Source organism: Rousettus aegyptiacus, unplaced genomic scaffold, assembly GCF_014176215.1.
Source record: "Rousettus aegyptiacus isolate mRouAeg1 unplaced genomic scaffold, mRouAeg1.p scaffold_m13_p_2, whole genome shotgun sequence".
Taxonomy (NCBI): Eukaryota; Metazoa; Chordata; class Mammalia; order Chiroptera; family Pteropodidae; genus Rousettus; species Rousettus aegyptiacus.
In genome coordinates, this window is record NW_023416295.1 from 158,574,799 (window position 1) to 158,594,271 (window position 19,473).

The window sequence follows — 19,473 nt, forward strand, 5'->3', positions numbered from 1 at the left end:
CTCTAAAAGGAGGTTCATGGCAGAAGAAATCCTCTGTGTCTTTATATCCCACGAGTAGGAGAAGAGTGGCCAGGTTACTGCGTACCTAACTCTGGGAGATGCTACTTACCTGATATATGTGTCCTGGGAATGGCCTGTTTGGGGGGAAGTTAGGGAAGGGTGTGATCCTGTCACTTTCTGTCAAAAAACATGACATTCTTGCTTCTTTGTTCCTTTGGCCAGCACCTTTGCCTGGAATGTTCTTCATAGTTTTCCTGCATAGCTCAATTGTGCTCACCCTTTAAGACCTAATCTAAGAACTTTCCTCTCTAGAAACTTTTTCTATTTCATTGTGTTCATGATGATCCTGTCCTTTCTCCAAACTTATATAGCAATTGTTATCTGAATTACTCATGTGATGCTTATCGCCTACTGAGTTTTCTGGAACTTAACTCTGAACTCTGTTTTCAATAATGTGTTATACTTTATTTTTGTATTGTAGATGCTGAAGAATTCATAACATTTGTTAATTCCCAAATGATTGACGAAAAAAATGTTTCCAAGACACAACCAGTTCATGACTCAGACTTTCGTTCAGGATCAGGTCTTAGTGCCAAAGAAAAGGATCGAACAGCAAATTTGAGTTTATTGGATCATTTTATGAAGATCTTTTTGTATTGCAGGAGAGCAATGGTAAGGCAGTCCTTCTTCTTTGCTAATGTACTAGACATAAATCTCAGCCCATAAATGTAGGCATGTAAGATACATTGTATTTATTTGCTTACCATCTGTAATTTTGGTTTAAATTTTGAGACTAAATTTGCTGGATTTCGTGTTGTCATTTTTGAGGTTTGTCTGCCACAGTACTGAGGTCTTATGCATTGTCAAGTCAGGGAGAAAAGTGAGCTTTTTCAGTCATTAGTCATCCCTCCACCGAGAACAGACATGGCCTTTGTCCCTGTCTACACAGTCTTCATGGATATTCAGACACTCTGCTGCTGCATTCTTGTGACACTTGGGACATGGGCTTCTCTGGTGACACTAGGGGTTTCTCTCTGGAGTTTTGCCCCCTCCTGGGCATAGACCTCTTTCTTCCCTCTAGCACAGGGAAGAGCTTTCTAGACCACAGGAAACAAGTTAGCTCCACTGCTCCGTTTCCTTATCTGTAAATTGAATAGAATACTAGTGCATACTTTATAGGATTTTTTGTTAGAATGAACTAAGATGATGCATATAAGGGCCTTACCACAGTATCTAGCACATATAAGTGGCACATAACAAATAGTATTAGTTATTTTTATTATCGACATGTATTTACAGAAAGATGAAGTCATTCAGAGATCTGTAACTTTTGGAACTTTGGGGTTTTTTGAATGTTGTATTTGTCTTAGGTTCTTGCTTATCGTGGCGGCTTTTGGACTCTGCTTCAGAACTACTGTCGGGCCCTTTGGAACTTTACTCAGGAACTGCAAATACTTCTTAAACAAACAGTGGATCTGTATAAAATATTTCCTATTAGTCAGGATGGTTTCCTCTGTATCTCTGTTTTACCATTCTATTTGGGAGCAGAATTTCTTATTGACATGTTACTAGAACTACAAAATACCAATTCTATTAAGGTAAGGGTGTTTGGGTAATTATTTTTATCGTATTCAGTTAACAAATATTTTCATACCATGCAGCTTGGGATAAGTAGAAATTAATATTTTTCTTGAGTTATTATTTGGTTCATTTATATTTCATTTGCTTCTCATTGTTATTAGGTTCCCTGTACATAGTTATAAATAATAAAAATTATAAGTAAATTTAGAATAAATTTATAAATAACTTTATTCCACATTAAATAAATATAAATTTAGAATAACTTTATTCCACATTTAATAAATATATATACACATACACATTCAGTTTTCAGAAAAAAATGTGTAGTAAAATCTGAAGCTATACAAAATTTTTTAATGTGCCACTTGCAGATTATTGAAGAAAAAGGAGAGTTCAGTGTTCCAAGTTGCTATGGAAATATTAAAAATGATAATGGTGGTTCTAGCCTTACATTTGAGCACCCTTTGGATGATGTAAATATGGTTGATCTGAAATGGATCCATGACTTTGTATTAAAATCACTGGAACTTTTATATCAAGTTGAAAAATGGGAAACACTAGTATCACTTGCCATTCAGTTCAATGCAGTTTCGCAGTAAGTACTACTGTAAGGGTAATTAAAAGTGACAGAGCTCATGGAAAAAAAAAATGTGTTTAAGTGACTGTTTACCTTTTAATGTATTTTTACCCCTATCTAGCGAGAGATATACAGAGCAAGTGACACCACTCCTGGTGTATGCACAGCGCCAGCTTCTTCTGAGAATATCCAAGTACGAGGGCCCAGATATTAGCCAACAACCGTGTGGAAGATATGAGGTTGAACATAAAGAGAAGGTAAGTTTGACTCTGTTATTCATACACTTGAGATTTCTTATTAGTACACTTGTAAAATACCAAGATTTAGGAATCAGATAAATGTGATTTTCATGTAGGCATTTGTCATTCAAATCAACAAACGTTATCAAGAGCCTGTTATGTGCCAGTATTTTCCAAAAACAGGGTAAATTAAAATAAGTTCATGTACACAAAAAACTTCTCAGGGCTGATTTATCTATTAAGCACAGTGAGGACAGTGTCTAGAGCCACAGTATTTTTAAGGGCTCACTAATTTTTTAATTCTTTTTTAAATGAGAAGAAAACACTAGCTTTTAGGTCAAATGAAATGTTTTGATTTTTAATATTAATGTATTTATATTTATATCAATACAATCATAAAATATAATTTTTAATTTTTTTTTAGGGAGGAGGGATGGGCCCAGGAAGGTGAATGTGCCTAAGGCCTATGAAGGTCATGGTTCAGCTTTGAGTTAGGTGGAGGAAAGAGATAAATAAATTCTCTCATTGGTTAACTTAATAAGTATTTATTGACTACCTAATGCCAGAGCCATTGATTCAGTTAACAGCCTGTATACTGCTCAAGGGCCCCTGGCACATGTAGCATCTTTATTATGATGACTCTCAACATTACATCTCCAGTTTAGACTTTTCTCTTGAATTCTGTGTTGACATATCTAACAACTGCCTGTATTAATCAGGATTCAATGAGTAAGATAGATCTGTCTCTCTATCTGTTAAGATTGATCCATCTATCTATTTATCTGCCATTAAGATTACAAGGATTTGGCTTATATGATCACAGGGCCAAGCAAGTTCAAAATCTGTAGGGTAGGCAGTCAGGATCAGGAACAGGAAGGAAACCTGCAAGTGTGGTCAGAGCTGTTATCTGCAGTCAGTTATAGACCTGGTGATGGTTGGAATTTGGAGTCTGGAGACCACCAGCACTGTCAAGGACCCACCTGATTAGGTCAGGCCCACATAAGAAAATCTCCCTTGCTTCAAATCAATGTACTAGGGACTTTAATTAGTGTCTACAAAATCCCTTCACAGCAGCACCTAGATTCGTTTGAAAAACTCAGATGAGGTAAGTGTATACTACAAAATGGATGCTTCTCTTCAATTGTCCTCATAGTTTAGCCTAACCAAATTTCCTCATCAAAAAACCATCACACTGCCTAATCAACATCATCTCTTAGATATTTAATACACTTCTTAAATTTAGCAAATCTCAAATAAACCTGCTTTGCCAAGTCATCTGCACTTCAATTGATGACATCCCATCCTCCTAGCTGCTCAGGCCAGACACTTTGGAGACATCCCTGACTCCTCTCTTGCTCTCATACCCCACTTCAAATGGTTGCCAAATCCCCTACCTTCAAAATGTATTCAGAACCTGACCACTTCTCGCTACCTTCACCACTCCTGCTCTGCTCCAAACCACCAATGCATTTGCTTCAATTAATGCAATGACTTCCTAATTAGTCTTCTTGCCTCTGACTTCCCTAAATCCTTTCCTCCACCTTACAGTTTCTTCTCAGTGCAGCAGATAGAAAAACCCTGTAAAAACATAAGTCAGACTATGTCATTCCTTATCTTAAACCTTGTAATAGCTTCCCATCTGATTCAGAGTTAAAGTGACCGTCTTTATCATGGCCTTTATGCCCTACACAACTTATCTCTCTGTAATCTCTAGCAATTTATCTCCTAATACTCCCCTACAGGATTCAACCACTCTGTTCTTTAAGACGTTCTGCCTCATGGTCTTTGCATTTGCTGTTTTGCTGCTTGGAATGCTTCTCCCCAAATATCCACATTGATTTTTCCTTAGCCTTTTTCCAGTCTTTGCCACATGTCACATTCTCTGTGAAGACTGTCTTCTTTACTCTGTTTAAAATGTTGTGCCTCTTTGCTCTATTTCTCTCTATAGCATTTATAACTCTTTTATATACACCCTAATGTACTTTTCTATTTTGTGTATTGTCTCTCTGCTTCCACTACAGTAAATTCCATAAGAATAGGAATTTTTGATTACTATGTTCTCTGCTATATCATTCTTGAGTTTGAAGCTGTGCCTGGCACATAAATAGGTGTTCAGTAAAGATTTGTTTAATGAAGCTGCAGAAGTGGAAAGGACTAGGCCAAGTAAGGCCTTGTTAGGCTGTGGGTAGGAATTTGCATTTTATTAGACTCATTGTGGAAATACTACAAGAGACAATTAAGAAGCAACATGTACATCAGCCTGGGGCCCAGGAAGGACTTTATTTTGATCAGTAGGTTAGTTCCAGGAATGGGAATGGAGTAACAGAGAGAAGATCTTGGACCTTTTAAAAAAATTTCTTTCTGTTGAAAAATGTTTCATTTTCGTATATTTTACAATTTTAAGACTCAAATATCTGTTAGAAAATAGATTTTTTAAATACTACAGGAGAATTTCTGAAAAACTTCACCAGGGAGGTTTAAATTGCATTAATTATGAGCAGGGTAGAAAAATCTGCCACTGGGAAAGCAGCCTATACTTTAAATATATTTCAACTTACATAATGGAAGATATATTTAGGCTAGTAAATTTTAAGAATATCAGAAAATTATATTCTAATTGGTCTACATAATTTGCCTAATGCTTTTCCAGCTGTGCTGTATAAAATATGAAAAACTATGTAGCTGGTTTTTTCCCGAAAAGTTCTCATGATTGAATGCTACTCTGCTCGCTTTTATTTGTAGCATCCTCTTGTATACCTTTTTTTTTTTTTTCTGACAAATGAAAAATAAGATAAACATTATAGTCAGCCAAGTTTTTGGCTATAAATGCCTAAGTTATATTTGTTTTTATCTTTTCTTTTTAAGATAACCTGCCGAAATTTTATTGGGAAGCAGCTCAAGATTTATCCTACAACCAATAAACTGACAGATATAGAAAACTGGATGGATTTACTAAGAAAGCTTATCTCTTCAGGTCAGAACCAATTTTAGCTTGAAGCTCTTTTAAAGGAAGATTTGCTGTTGTGTTCTGCATGTCAAATGTTCGATAATTAAAATGTTTGCAGAATCTCTTTTGCAGGGTTATTTGACTGAAAAGAATCCATTTGATAGTTACCATCTTATGTTGCTATAAATGTCACTTAAGGGGAATTTAAACACATGTTTTTATTAGTTTAAAGTTTAAATTATAGTTGGGAAATGAATTAAAAAACAAGAAGGAGAAAGGAAATTGATGGGAAAAATAAAGATGGGAAAGCCTGTTTTGTACTATTTTCCTTGTTTTTGTCTCACATAAGAGCTCTTCAAATTAACCTTTTGGTATTTCCTTTGCTCTGTCTTGACTCCCCACATAACTTTCGTTGCCATAATCTGTATAGATTGTTTTTATATTGGTTTTACCATGGTTAAATTGTAGGTCTTTTAACTAGGGCTCAGGAGAAGATTTGGGAATGCCACGACTCCTTTGCTTTTAGCTGTTAAGCCCTCGCAGAATATTTTGGCACTGTAGCATGTAGGGATGAGGCCATAGAATGAGATGAAAATGGAAATAATACATTCTCTCAATTGTACTTTTCATGTGTGTCTATTTCTGGTACAGGAAAGAACTTTGTCTTCCTTTTGAAGTGTAATGATTCTTTCACTTATTTATCTATTGGTTTTGTGTATGTATGTGTGTATGCATGTAGGATAGTTTCTCCTTATCCTAGTGGAATACATTCCCAGACCCCCAGTGGAGGCCTTAAGATGCAGATAGTACCGAATGCTATATATAATATGTTATTTTCTTATACAAACATACCTATGATAAACTTCAGTTTGTAAATTAGGCAAAGTAAAGGATTAACAACAGTAACTGATAATAGGACAATTATAACAATATACTATAATTAAGTTATGTGAACGTTGTCTCTCTCTCTCTCTCTTTTTCTCACACACACACACACACACACAACTGATCTGATAACTGAGACAGCTACTAAGTGACTAATGAGCAGGTAGTGTATATAGCACTGATATGCTGGACAAAGGAATGTTCACGTCCCAGGCGAGAAAGAGCAGGATAGCTTGAGATTTCATATGCAGCTAGAAATGGCAAGCAATGTAAAACTTATGAAAATTGTTTATTCTGGAATTTTCCACTTAACATTTTCAGATTGAGGTTTACGATGAGTAACTGAATCCACGAAAAGAGAAACTAGGTACAGAGGAGGATGACTGTAATCATTCACTTATTCGTTTATTGAGTCAGCCAGCTGTTCAGTCATTTAGCAAACATTTACTGAGTAGCTACAGTGTGTTAAGTACTGTACTAGGTACTGAGCATACAAAGATGAATGAGATTAAAGATTTGTTGTCTTGGAGTTTATAGCCCATTGAAGGACACCAATAAATAAATCAGATATTATATAGTAGGTCCTTATTAAGATTGTCAGTAGGTTACTGGAAAATGACTTTAAGTGAAACAACATATAACAAAAACAATTTTACCAGAGGCTAAGTGATATAAACAAGAGTTAAATTCCTATGGCACATTTTTTTTTTTTTATCACAAAAACATCACCAAAGTTCTAAATAAAGATTCAAAATACTTCTAATTCTAAACATTAAAATGGATGTGAGCTATACATACGTGTAAGAACAATTAACAAGTCAAAACAAGTAAGATTAATGATTTTCCAACCTGCTTATTCCAGATCAGTGTCACAGATGGCCGAAGCCTCTCCCAGCAGCTCAGGGTGCAAGGTGGCACCCACCCTGGACAGGATGCCCTTCCATTGCAGGGAGCCACTCACACACACACACCCACACTCACTCAGACTGGGACCATTTAGACATGCCAACTAACCTAATGTGCATATCTTTGGGAAGTGGGTTGAAAGTGCAGTACTGGAGAAAACCCACACAGATGTGGGGAGAATATGCAAACTCCACACAGACATCGGCCTGGTCCAGGAATCAATTTTGTTTTTCATTAACATTATAACAACAACATTGAATGAAAATAGCATTATTTGAAGACCTGCTGTACTATGGAGTGATTAGATCTCTAATACTATGACTGGTGCTGCTGTAAACAATATTACTTAACAGCTAGTATCACTTTTGAGAGACTGCATTTAATTTATTGGGGCTAACATAAAAGGAAAAAGCAAAAGCTAGGGTTAGAAAGGTTGGCAGAATTTAGATAATAAAAGGTCTTAGAAGGCAAGAAAAAGAGGTTCAGATTTGTCTGGATTGCTGAGGGGAACTAGGTAAGAGGATTTAAAGAAGGAAAACGAAGTGATCATCTTTGTGTTCTTAAAAGACCTTTCAGCAGCAGCATCGGGACTTAATTGAAAGGAGACCACACGGAAGCAGGAAGTGGCTACTCCTGACTTGTGTGCTATAGGTGCGGTGAGGCCCTGGACCATGGCAGCGAGAATAGGGGAGTGGACAACTATGAGAGAAAGGCCGAAGGAGTCCACAGGACTGTATTTTGTACTTGTTAGATGGTGAAGATGGATAAGGAAGGGAGGAGTTCAAGTTGCTCCAGTTTTTGGCTTGGGTAGCGAGATAGATGCGATGTCTTCACTCTATAGGAAACTGAAAGAAGAGGCAGGTCAGAGGAGGAGATTACTTTGGAATTTCCAAGTTCAAGGTTCCTGGATGATAGCTGAGTAGAACGACCTGGTAGTATTTGGTTAGATATACCAGTGAGGCACTTGGCAGAGATTTGTATTTTAGTCATCAATATATTGGTAGTGGTTGAAATCCGGCGTTTGTATGAAGTCACCCAGGGAGAATTATGCAGAGTGTAGATCTTAGGCCTCATTTTGGAAGCTGTGTCCGTCAAAGGGAGCTGGGCTGTATAACAGTAACAAACTCCCCAAACCTAATTGCCTTAACATAAGGGAACTATCCCACTATGTTCAATGAGGTAGGCTACTGAGCTGCTGCTCACTGTGGGTTGATGGAATCTCCATGTTGACACAAGCTCCCATGATTACTTCCAAGGCAGGAGACAGAGTGCTAATGTTACTCTTTAGGGGAGTTATACCGAGAGGCAGCAATTGGTTAAGAACACAGACTTCGAAACCAGACCATGTGTAAATGTACTAAATGCTTTATGCTTAGGGCTTTACATAGATTGTTTTCTTTAACTATTATAACAACTCCAATAAAATAATTGTTATTATGCATTGGACATCAGGCACTCTTGTAAGTGCTTTGTGAGTACAGGCATACCTTGGAGATATTGCGGATTTGTTTCCAGACCACCATGATAAAGCAAATATTGCAATGAAACAGTCACATTAGTTTTTTTATTTCCCAGTGCATATAAAAGTTATGTTTACAATCTACCATAGTCTATTAAATGTGCAGTAATGGTATGTCTAAAAACCGTACATACCTTAATTGAAAAATTATTGCTAAAAAATGCTAACCATCACTTGAGCCTTCAGTGAGAAAATGGTGCCAATAGACTTCCTTGAAGCAGGATTGCCACAAACCTTCAATTTGTAAAAATTGCAATATCTGCGAAGCACAATAAAGCAGTGTGCAATAAAACAAGGTATGCCTGTGTTAGCTTATAACCATCTAATGAGGTAAGCTTGTTATTGTCCCTGTTTTTCAAGCAGGAAAAAGAATATATATTTTATTGTTTTTTTTTTTTTTTTTTACATTTTATGATTTTATAGTCGTGAGTTATATATAAGTCATATGCTAGCTCTTGACACTGATACTTGAAAGTGACACATGTCACTTCTGCTGATATTTCACTGGCTAAAGTCACACGGCCACATATGACTTCAAAAGGGTTAGGGTAGTAAGATCCTACTGTGTACCCTGAGGATAAAGAGACATGAAATACGTGAAGAGTCCTAAAGATTGTCGCAGGAGCAAACAGGAAGAGCGTTATCTGAAAGAGACTGGGATATGACCTAAGAAGTGGGGGGTACAACCGATGAGAGCGGTCTAAACAAGACCAAGGCAAGAGCGCCTGAGCAGGATGAAGTAGTCAGCAGTCAGAGAGGCTGTATAAGATGAGGGCAGACTGCTTATTGTATTTGCAGGGGCATTGTCCCTGGCCTTCTGCTATGACATCCCCATCTTAGGGCCTCGTTCTAGCGGTTTCCCCTTCCCGGAATGCTCTCCCCGCAACCACGTCTGTCCGATAAACCCTTCACCAACTTTGCGTCTTTCATGCATATCACATCTTTTCAAGGAGCCGTTCCCTGACCGTTCTATGTAAAACTTTACTCTACCTGCTTCCTCCAGTTCCCCTTATGCCATTTAATGTTTTCTTTTGTTCCTGAAGCACTTATCAAGCACCTATCACATACTATATAATTAAAATTTTTATTGTATATATCGATTACTAATAGTCTGTCTCCCCTGATGCAGTGTCAGCTCTTTGAGGGCAAGGGTCATTGTTTTGTTTATTGATATAATCCAAATACCTTTATCAGTGTCTGATACATAGTAGGAACTCAATATCTATTTGTTGAATTAATGACTGTGTAACCTTAATAAGAGTAGCTTCAAAGAAATGGTGGGGAGGGAAGTAGGACCATTTGAGTGGTGGGTGTAGTACTGATGAGCTCTGCCTGCCCAGAGTCAGTAAACAGAGAATTTCTTTTCAGAAAGCTTTATCAGTGACAGGAAAGAGAACTGCAGCAGCAGCTAGCGGGAAATGTAGAGCTCAGGAGGGCTCAGGAGGGCTTTGTTTTGTTTGTGTGTCTGTTTTTAATAGAAGAGAAAGGGCATATTTCTGCATTAAATAGAAAGAGCCAGTAGAGAGGGAGGGTGTAGAGACAGGAAAGAAAGATATTCGACAGGGCAAGGAGCTTGAGGAGAAACAGGCAGACAATGGGATGCAGGAGAATTAGCCTTCAACAGGAAGGTAGAACACCCCTGCTGCTAAGGCAGAAAGGCAGAAAGAGAGAATGGGTCCAAATGCAGTAAAGTTTGTAGGTTGGAAGGGTACAGGTCGGAGGTGTTCTCACTGTGTATTGGAAATTTCCTTAATGAATCAGAGGGTTGAGAGCATAGCCAGGGTTGACAGGGTAATCGATTACAGGATGTGAAAGAGTGGACTGGCCACTGAGGTAAATAGGAGAGGGGAAGAACAGTGAAGAGGGTCCAGTTGAGTGACGTTGGTGACTGTAAGTGTGTAGGTTTTACTGCCAGTGATAAATCATATTAGCCCTTCATATTCAGTTGTGGGAGGACCCATTTGGTCAATCACATGTGACTAGTTTCAGTTAAAATGTGTGATTCTTTCCAGGTGTCTTCTCCTTTCCTTGATCTTGTCTGTTAAACCTCTGAAGATCCCCCAATTTGGGATCTATAACTCAGAATGTGATTTATATTATTCCCTCTATCCTAAAAAGATCTGGCAACAAGTATGAGAAAATGTATCCAAAATGCTTGTTATCCAAATAATGACTAGCATCTAGGGATAGGAAAAACGTACCTAGCAAAATTCTAGACCTATAAGTGCTTATTGATGATGGGTGCATTATGGCAGAAAAGCGTTTTGTTTGTCTGTTATTAAAGTTACATTTGGACAGGCAAGATGGCTGGTGGCAGGACAGAAAGGAAGGCAGATGGAATCAGGCTACAGTAATCTGGGTTGATTCTCAGTGATGGTGGAAGTATAGTCAGCGTGAGCAATGACCAGAGCAGGAATAGTTGAATGGATAAAGTCTAACGTATATTATAATTGCAATAATAGTCAATTGGGCTAGACACTATAGCACTTTATAAACATTAGCTTCTTTAATTTTTACAGTCTTAGGAGGTAGATATGATTATGCTTATATTACAGATGAGAAAATTAAATGTTATTAGTAAGTACTGGGACTATCATTCAAACCCTGGTCTGTCTAATTGTTCAACCCATAAGTGCTCCCCTGAGCTACTGGTCCTGTTCGCTTGCTTGTGCCCTTTCAGGTTAGACTCTCCTCTAACCTTACAGCACTCAAGAAAAAAATTTGCTATATTATCAGTGGTCATGGGATGAGAGATACTTTATTCTGACTTATTGTGATAGTATGGTAAGTTTTAGTTGATCCCGCATACTTATTATAGATTTCATATTGAGTCATTATTATTAATATCTTGGCATCTAACTTAGATTAGAGCTCTTTATAAGACTCATGGACCTGTGTGACTAGGAGCAATATTTTGGCCCACACAATTTTTTTAGGATGCTGAATTTTTCTTCAGTACACTGAACTCAGATCATTAACATGTTTATAAGCATGGCGGGTCTTATGTATGTCACCATGACTTGTTTGCAACTCTTAAAAAACCGAGTATACTCTTGATGTTTTCCTCACCAGATTGCTGCTTTAGAGTGTCATAGATTTTCTTCTGGCATAACAGCATTTGGTGGTAATGTCTGATACATTTAATTCTTCAGAACAGATATTGTAATGCTCCAGTGCCTAGGAACATTTGCTGTTCTCATTATTTAAAAGCATTCTGTTCTCCCTCTAACTATTTAATAATGCATATGTAATTTGAGAAGGTCTCTGTAGGATTTGGAGAAGTGAGAATACCTCACTTTATAGATTATTTTTTATATGGATGAGTAACTTGCCTGCTTGTTAAACTTTATAGGGGCGATAACTCTATGGATATGTCTTTTATTGTAGCTGTTTTTGCATTCTTTCCGGAATCTCTTTCTTGAGTTTTGACCTACTGGTATTTAAAATTTCTGATAGGGTTATTCGGTCTTCGGGCATGTTGGAATTTTCAGCCCTCTGGCTGGTGTGTTTTATTACTGCTTCTGGGCATTTGGATTGATGTGGCCAGATGTGTAGAAAGCTGCGCAAATTTTGTATCACTCCCTGAGAGCTTTCCTCGGTGCACCCATCTCTCAGGAGTGAACGGCATTTCAGTTGTAAAATCTACATTAGATAATAATTCTTTTCTTTTTTTCCTCTTCCTCCACCTCCCCTGTGCCTGTTCCTCCTTTTTTCACCTCATCTTCTTCTCACCTATTTCAAACCATTGAGGCTATTATTAGTGGCTTTGAGTAGCTTCTTGAATTTTCCATGTAAGTTTTCAGACAGGAACCCCCTTGAGACAGTGTCAGGATAAGGCCTCATTGCTTTGCATCATTTATCTCACATACACAGCCACAAAACACTAGCAGAACCCTAATTAGACCACAAGAAAAAAAGGTATAATAGGGCTTGAAAAAAAGGAAAAATAGAAAGCAAAATAGTTTAGAAATAAAGGAATGATTTATGAGTAGATATTAGATAAAAGTTGCAGGATGATTTTATCTAGATCTCATATTTTAAAGATGGCAAACATCTTTCCTTCTTTCTATATTTATCACCCCTAATAACCAGCATGCCTTTGTGATTTTTATTCTAGAACGTAAACTCGGTGAGAGCAGGTAGTATGTCTGTTTCACTCACTTTTGTCTCCTCAGTGTCTAGCATAGTGCCTAGTACCGGGAAGTCTTAATATATATTTTAAAAATATATGACTAATAGTCATAATCTGAGCTTCCATCTATTTAATGCTCACTCCATGACAGGCGCTGTGCTGGACACTTCACACACAGGTTAAAGTAATGACCTTCAGAGGTAAATATTACCATTCCACTTTTAACAGATATTTAAAATGAAGGCCTAGAGAAATTAACCAACTGTCTCAAAATGTTAATATGTGAGGGCTTCCAGCTTCCTCCTTTCCTTTGTTGGCTTCTTTCCCCAATCTCATTCTAAGGAGAAAAAGATAAAAGCCAAGCTCATGAATTCTTCCAAGGAAAACAGAGCAGGAATCAATCATCTCCAGGGGGTTGTGTGTGAGGGTGGTGGTGGTCGAGGAGTGGGGGCATATGTCATCTAAGGGGCATTCAGGACTGTGTATGCTCAGAAGAGGGGAGACTTGAGGGAGCAAGATGGCGGGGACAGGACGGAGTGGACAGGTGAATGAAATTGGTAGGGTAGGAGAATGAGAGCTACCAAGGAGTAAATAAGAGTTACTGTGGCCTAAGTATTTGATTCTCTTAAATGTGTGTTAGGGGAGTGTGTCCAGAGTGAACTTGCTGGGGAGACAAATGTTTTTCTCATTGCGGCCATATTTCTTGTTTGACTAGAGCCTGCAGGATTTCTAGATATTAGGATATATTGAAAGATGTCACCACTGTGGGCATATAATTTAACCCTTTGTTGCTAATTCCATCAGAACCTCCCTGGGGTCTCAAGGAAGTCAGGCTGCTTCTCTTATTAACCTTTGTTGGGCTTGCTTCTGTCCTATTCACTCATTTTACATATATTTATTGAGCACATACCATGTAACAGGCATTGTTATAGGCCTGGGGTTATAGCAGTGAACAAAATGAACAAAAATCCTTGTCCCAATGGGACCTGCAGTCAAGTGGTGGGAGACAGTCAATACACAAGTGAAACACATAGTACTTCAGAAGATAATGACTGCTGCACAGAACAGAAGTTGGGAAAGGAGAAAGGGAGAGTGCTATAATTTTATATAGGGTGATCAAGGGAGGACCCATTGAGCAGTTAAGAGTTAAACAGTAACCTTAAGGAGCTGAGGAAGCAAAACATGAAGATATCCCGAGGAGGAATGTCCTGGGCCACAGCGAACCACTGATGCCAAAGCCCTGATGTGAAAGCAAGCATGGTGTGGGAGGGAGTGCAGGGTCTCCCCTGTAAGAGGAGGGGTCGGAGTGGTCCTGGGGAGCCAGTTCATGGTGGGTCTTACAAGTCACTCTTGGGGCTTTGGTATTTGCCTTAGGTGGTAGAGAAGTCAATGGAGGGTCTTGGGCAGTGGAGTGATGTGAGATGACTTACTTTTTAAAAGGAATCCCCTGGTTGCTGTGTGGAGAGTGGCAAGGATGGAGACAGGGCAACTGGTGATTGCAGTAACTCAGAAGAGATGACGAGGTCTTGGAACACAGTGGAAGCAGTAGTGGAGGTTGGAGCTGGTGAGAGATGGTGGTGCTCCGGACATTCTCTGAGGGGGGAGCCTATAAGATTTGCCGTGAATTTGATTTGGAGCATAGGAGAAGAGCAGTCAAGGATGATTCAAGCTTTTGGAAAAATGGAACTATTTTTTAATGAGACAAGGAAAGAGCATGGGAGGAGCAGGTTTAAGGGGAAAGATTAGGAAATCAGTTGGGTACCTGTTAAGTCTGAGATGTCTAATGGGCACAGAGCAGAGTAGATCATTGCGTGGATGAGTCTGGACTTTAGAAGAGTTGGAGCCAGAGATATAAATTTGGAAGCCACTAGCATATAGATGAACATGAAATTTAAATTTTTTTAAAGGTAGGAGAAAAACTGCAAAATGTGCTGTTGGGAATGATTCCGCAGAGGGAAAAATTAATGATTTGGAGAGAGGAAAACAATTGGAGTGATGTCATTGAGGTGCATAGATGGGCATAGGTGCCGGGGACTGGATGGATATGGTGGTTGGGGCCTATGGAAAATCCTTTTGGATTGCTTTAGTTTTGTTGTTGTTGTTGTTGTTGTTGTTGTTGTTGTTGTTGTTGTTGTTGTTGTTTTCCAATGAGGTGGGAATCAAGGTCATTGGCCCCAAAAGGATGGGGAAGAGGTAACTTTTACCACCCCTGCCTTTTTAAAAATATTGCCACATAGCCGAATAACCACTTTCCTGTTGCTTCTGACATTGGGACGTTCCCCGTGTCCTTCCCTTGTTTACATTGCTACTGCCTTACTCAGGTTCAAGTCACACAATGTCATCACAGTGTCTCAGGCACCAGCCTTTTTCAATTGCAGTATGCTGTGTGTGCAACTATTGGCTAATTCTTCTTTAAATACTAATCTTTTCTGTTAGGGTTCTGGTCAAAACCCTTGCTCAGCTCCCCATTTAAGGGGATGGTGGCCAGTTACTCAGCGAGGGCTTCAGGCCCCTGGCAAACCCTACTTTGTTCAACAGGGCTGGTCATGTCATCTCACTGTGCCCCGAATCCCCACCCTTACTCCTGCTGCCATACCTCTCCTTGCACAAACTAGTTCTGTGACCCAGGGGAAGCTACCAGACTTCTGTATGCCTTCTTTTCCTCATCTGTAAAACGAGGATATAATGATATATACCTCTTACCGTTGTTTTTATGATTTGATGAGACTTATCACCATAATTTACTGTGAATAGTTACTGGTTTAGTGTAAGTGCTCAGTCAACTTCAGCTATTCTTTATCTAAAACCCCTTACCTCTTTCTTCTTAATCAAATCTTCCCTTTCCTCGAAGACACAGCTGGCATACCTCCTCTCCCATGAAGTCTTTCTCGCTCATCCCTTCCTCCCTAGACTGATCCCTCTCCTCTGTCTTTCCCGCGTGTTAGTGTGTATCCAGACACTTTCTGTAACTGTGATTTTAATGATTAAGTGATGGTTTGCTTCACCTCTGCAGTTAGACTGTATGTAAACTCTCAAGGGCCAAGGCCTTGCCACTTAACCTCTTACAGCTCCGTTCCCTGGTAAGTTGCTTTGCTTTCAAGATCTCATATGTTATAGAGGATATTTGACCTGTTCAACTTGTTGAAGAAGTAAATTCAATGTGAAGCCTGTAATTCCTTTTTTCTTAGGTGCCTGCTTCGTGGCATATGCTGCAGGTCTGCAGCCTAATTTCTGGATGGTCCCTTCCTCTCCAGGGACCTCACAGCAACTCTCTGCCACCATCTCCCTTCTCTGGCCATTTTTTTAGGACTGTTTGTTAGTTTTACACTCTTTTATGGCCCCGTCTTCCTTTCCTCTGCACCCTTCAATATTAGAAAATTGTCTTTTTCTTCTCTTAAGAGAACAGTTGTCTGTCTCTTTTTTGTTTCTTCCTTTCGTCTCTTTCCCAAGGTACCTTTGCTTTGAAGAGGCTGCTAAAAAGTAGATTATTCCATCTTTTATGATCAGCAAAAAAAAAAAAAAAAAAAAAAATAGAAAGCTTCATAAGGAAAATTGGCAAGATCTAAAATTTTTTGTATTTTATGAGAATCAAAAGTTTTCTAAGTTTTATCTTTCTTTTTTTTTTAAAAGTACTTTCAAATATACTAGAAAAATTTATCTCAACATTGAAACATCTGCTACAGACCTGGAGGTTTTGAATTTAGCAGCTTTTGTTTGAGGCCAATAAATTTCTGAATTAGTTGGCTTGCTGCAACATTTAATCCCCAAGTGTTACTCTTCTCTTTCTTTTCAGAATACAGCCATGCCAAAAAGCTCGTCTGTGTGCCCGTGGACGTGACAGACACTTTGAGATGTTTTAGAGAGACGTTGGAAAAATCCAAATACCATAACAGATCAATCCGACACAGCAGAAAGTTGCTTTCATTATTTCTTGCACAGACACAAGGTAAAATACTCGCACGGCATCACTTACTCTTTATTTATATCAGGGTACCACCCTGCAGATGGACTGTATTCTGCCACAGGTGCCTCCATCCCCCACTTAAATGCCCCCCTCACTGCTCCCTGTCATTTTCTTCTTGCCTAGTGGATCACATCTTCTCTCTCACACACTTTATTCCAAGCAAGGCACTGTCTCACTCATTGGCTTTTCCCTCCTACTTCTTTCTTTATTTTTTTAATTAACATTATTGGGATGACATTGGTTAATAAAATCATACAGGCTTCAAGTATACAAGTCAGTAATACGTCATATGTATAATGCATCGTGTTTACCACCCAAAGTTAAATTTCCTAACATCGTATTTGACCTCCTCCCTCCTCCACTTCCCTCTGGTACCCACTAATCCACTGTCCATGTCTATGAGTCTCTATTTGCCATATTTGTTTGTTGCTTTCAGTTTAATATCCCACATATAAGTGAAATTATATGATTCTTGCTCATCCACTTTTATGCTTCCTGTGAAACTACCATATTTCCTTGCATAGAGTATATACAAAAACAATATTTATTAATTTTTTCATTTTGTATACATCTGCCGTTTTCTTTGCAAGTATACTGCTATAGTCTTTTTTAATTTTCATTAGTAGATGGACCGATTCATATTGAAGTAACTAGAACTTTTTACTGAAACACTACTTTATCACTGTCAAAGAAATGAATGCGTACTAATACAAGCATCAATAAGATTTCTTATTAATACCATGGATTTTGATCTTTTTAGAGATTTCTTTTTAGCTTAAAACATGATGTTCATTATCATTGGTTACATTACATTAATTTGTTTCTTCCTTTCTCAACATCTATCGATTTGTCAAACACAGCTTGATCAAAGCACAGCCTTGAATGATTAAGTGGTAACCTCAAAGAAGAGTATATTCAAATTTATCTATGTTTAGATTATTAAAAAATTATTAAATCCTAATTTATGTTTATGATTCTTGATGTTGAAATTTATCAGAATAATAAAAATAAGCTTACAAATAAACTTAAATTAATAAACTTAATTATATTTTAAAGTTATTAAAAATAGATTTAAGCTTATATCTAAGATGCTAATATCTACTGAACTAATCTTTTAGGAATCTTTCAGATTTCTAAATTTTTTTATAACCACTGACTAAAGTTTTATGTGTGTGTGTGTGTATGTATGTATGTATATATGTATATACATATGTATGTATGTATGTATTTGTTGTTGCTGCTTCCTGCAAAAAGTACTTGTTATGATATGTACCTACAGTTTTTGGTTGTATCGTCCATAAACTCACATTATACTAAACTAGCTCTCTATATCATCTTTAAACTTTTTTCAATTATGGCATACATTAAGAATGGTTAAGAGCATGAATTAAAAAAAGGACATAAAATTGCTAAGAATGGTTTGCAGCTATTCACTCTGAGTCTCACCTAGTACCAAAATATTCATTTGAAATATTGGAATATTAATTAAATATTCATCTAAAATATGGTGTTGGAGGAGAGCACTACAGATACCCTGGGTCACCAGAAAGACTAACAAGTGGGTCCTAGAGCAAAGTAAGCCTGAAACATTGCTGGAGGCAAAATGACAAAACTGAAGCTGTCCTACTTTGGGCACATCATGAGAAAGCAGAGTTCTTTGAAAAAGACAATCATGCCAGGAAAAATAGACGGCAGCAGGAAAAGAGGAGGACCAAATATGAGATGGATTGACTCCATACAAGAAGCCAGAAGCATGAGTTTCCAGGAGCTGAGCAGGGCTTTGAGGCCAAGTCATTGTGGACATCACTCATTCATAGGGTCACCAGGAGTTAGAGCCAACTCAAAGGCATGCAACACACACCAAAATATTCTCAACAGTTTATCCCCAATCCTCGGGCTATAGATTTCAAAAGCCACAATTGCTTCTTTCTCTCTGCAGCCTTTGACTACTTTTCCTAAAATACGTCCCCTCTTTTCCCCCTGTGTGCTATCTGATCTTATAAAGAGAAAACTCTTGCCCATTTTCCCCAGCTCAGGTCAGAACTACCTCTGTGTTGCTTCTATCCCAGAGGTCTCTGCCCCAGAGGCAAACTAACATCATACTGTTGGAAGCTCTTTAAAAAGGACAAACCCAAATGGTGTAACTTCTACCAATCCCCATGAGAAGCAGAGCATTATCTCAACATTTATGTTCTGGAACACTGATAGGGTTCTTTTCAAAAATAACTTCAGTATAGAGCTCATGCACATATACCCGGTCTCTTCAGAAATGATTTTAGATGCTAAGTTTAAGGAAACACTGTCCCTCAAATAGCAAACAAGCTCAGATATATACAAAACCTTTTCCTCTTCTGCTTCTGTTCCTTTTCTCCTGCCTTTTTCCTCCCCATCAACTTCCTGTCTTTTTTCATTCTAAGGGCCCTTTTCATTTTTTTCCCCCATAAATTTAGGAGACAAAGGAGGAATAAACGATTCGGAAACTTCTACTGGAAAGGTAGAGTTTTGCCTGGGAACAGAAGAGATGCATATGCCCACACCACCTGATCTTTCTCAGGAACATTTCAGAGTTTTTAGTTCAGTGGAGAAAAGCAAACTTCCACATTCACAGCTTGGACTCGTAATTTCTTCTTACTATGAAACGATTGGTAAGATTTATTTATTATGTATTCATTTGCAATACTATTATCTGCATTCATGCTGAGATGTCTTGAAATGTTTGCTTT

General features: G+C 38.1%; 1 protein-coding gene across 11 annotated transcripts in view; it reads left to right on the forward strand.

The window, feature by feature from the left end:
- CFAP54 (cilia and flagella associated protein 54) overlaps positions 1 to 19,473 on the forward strand; it is a 233,219-nt gene that overhangs the window by 108,217 nt on the left and 105,529 nt on the right. For all 11 annotated transcript variants that reach the window (XM_036237287.1, XM_036237282.1, XM_036237283.1 and 8 more), the window contains 7 exons: positions 482 to 672; positions 1,371 to 1,598; positions 1,953 to 2,176; positions 2,280 to 2,415; positions 5,263 to 5,371; positions 16,580 to 16,732; positions 19,201 to 19,395. In XM_036237287.1, coding sequence (XP_036093180.1) covers positions 482 to 672; positions 1,371 to 1,598; positions 1,953 to 2,176; positions 2,280 to 2,415; positions 5,263 to 5,371; positions 16,580 to 16,732; positions 19,201 to 19,395 — 1,236 coding nt within the window. The remainder of the gene's footprint in view (positions 1 to 481; positions 673 to 1,370; positions 1,599 to 1,952; positions 2,177 to 2,279; positions 2,416 to 5,262; positions 5,372 to 16,579; positions 16,733 to 19,200; positions 19,396 to 19,473) is intronic.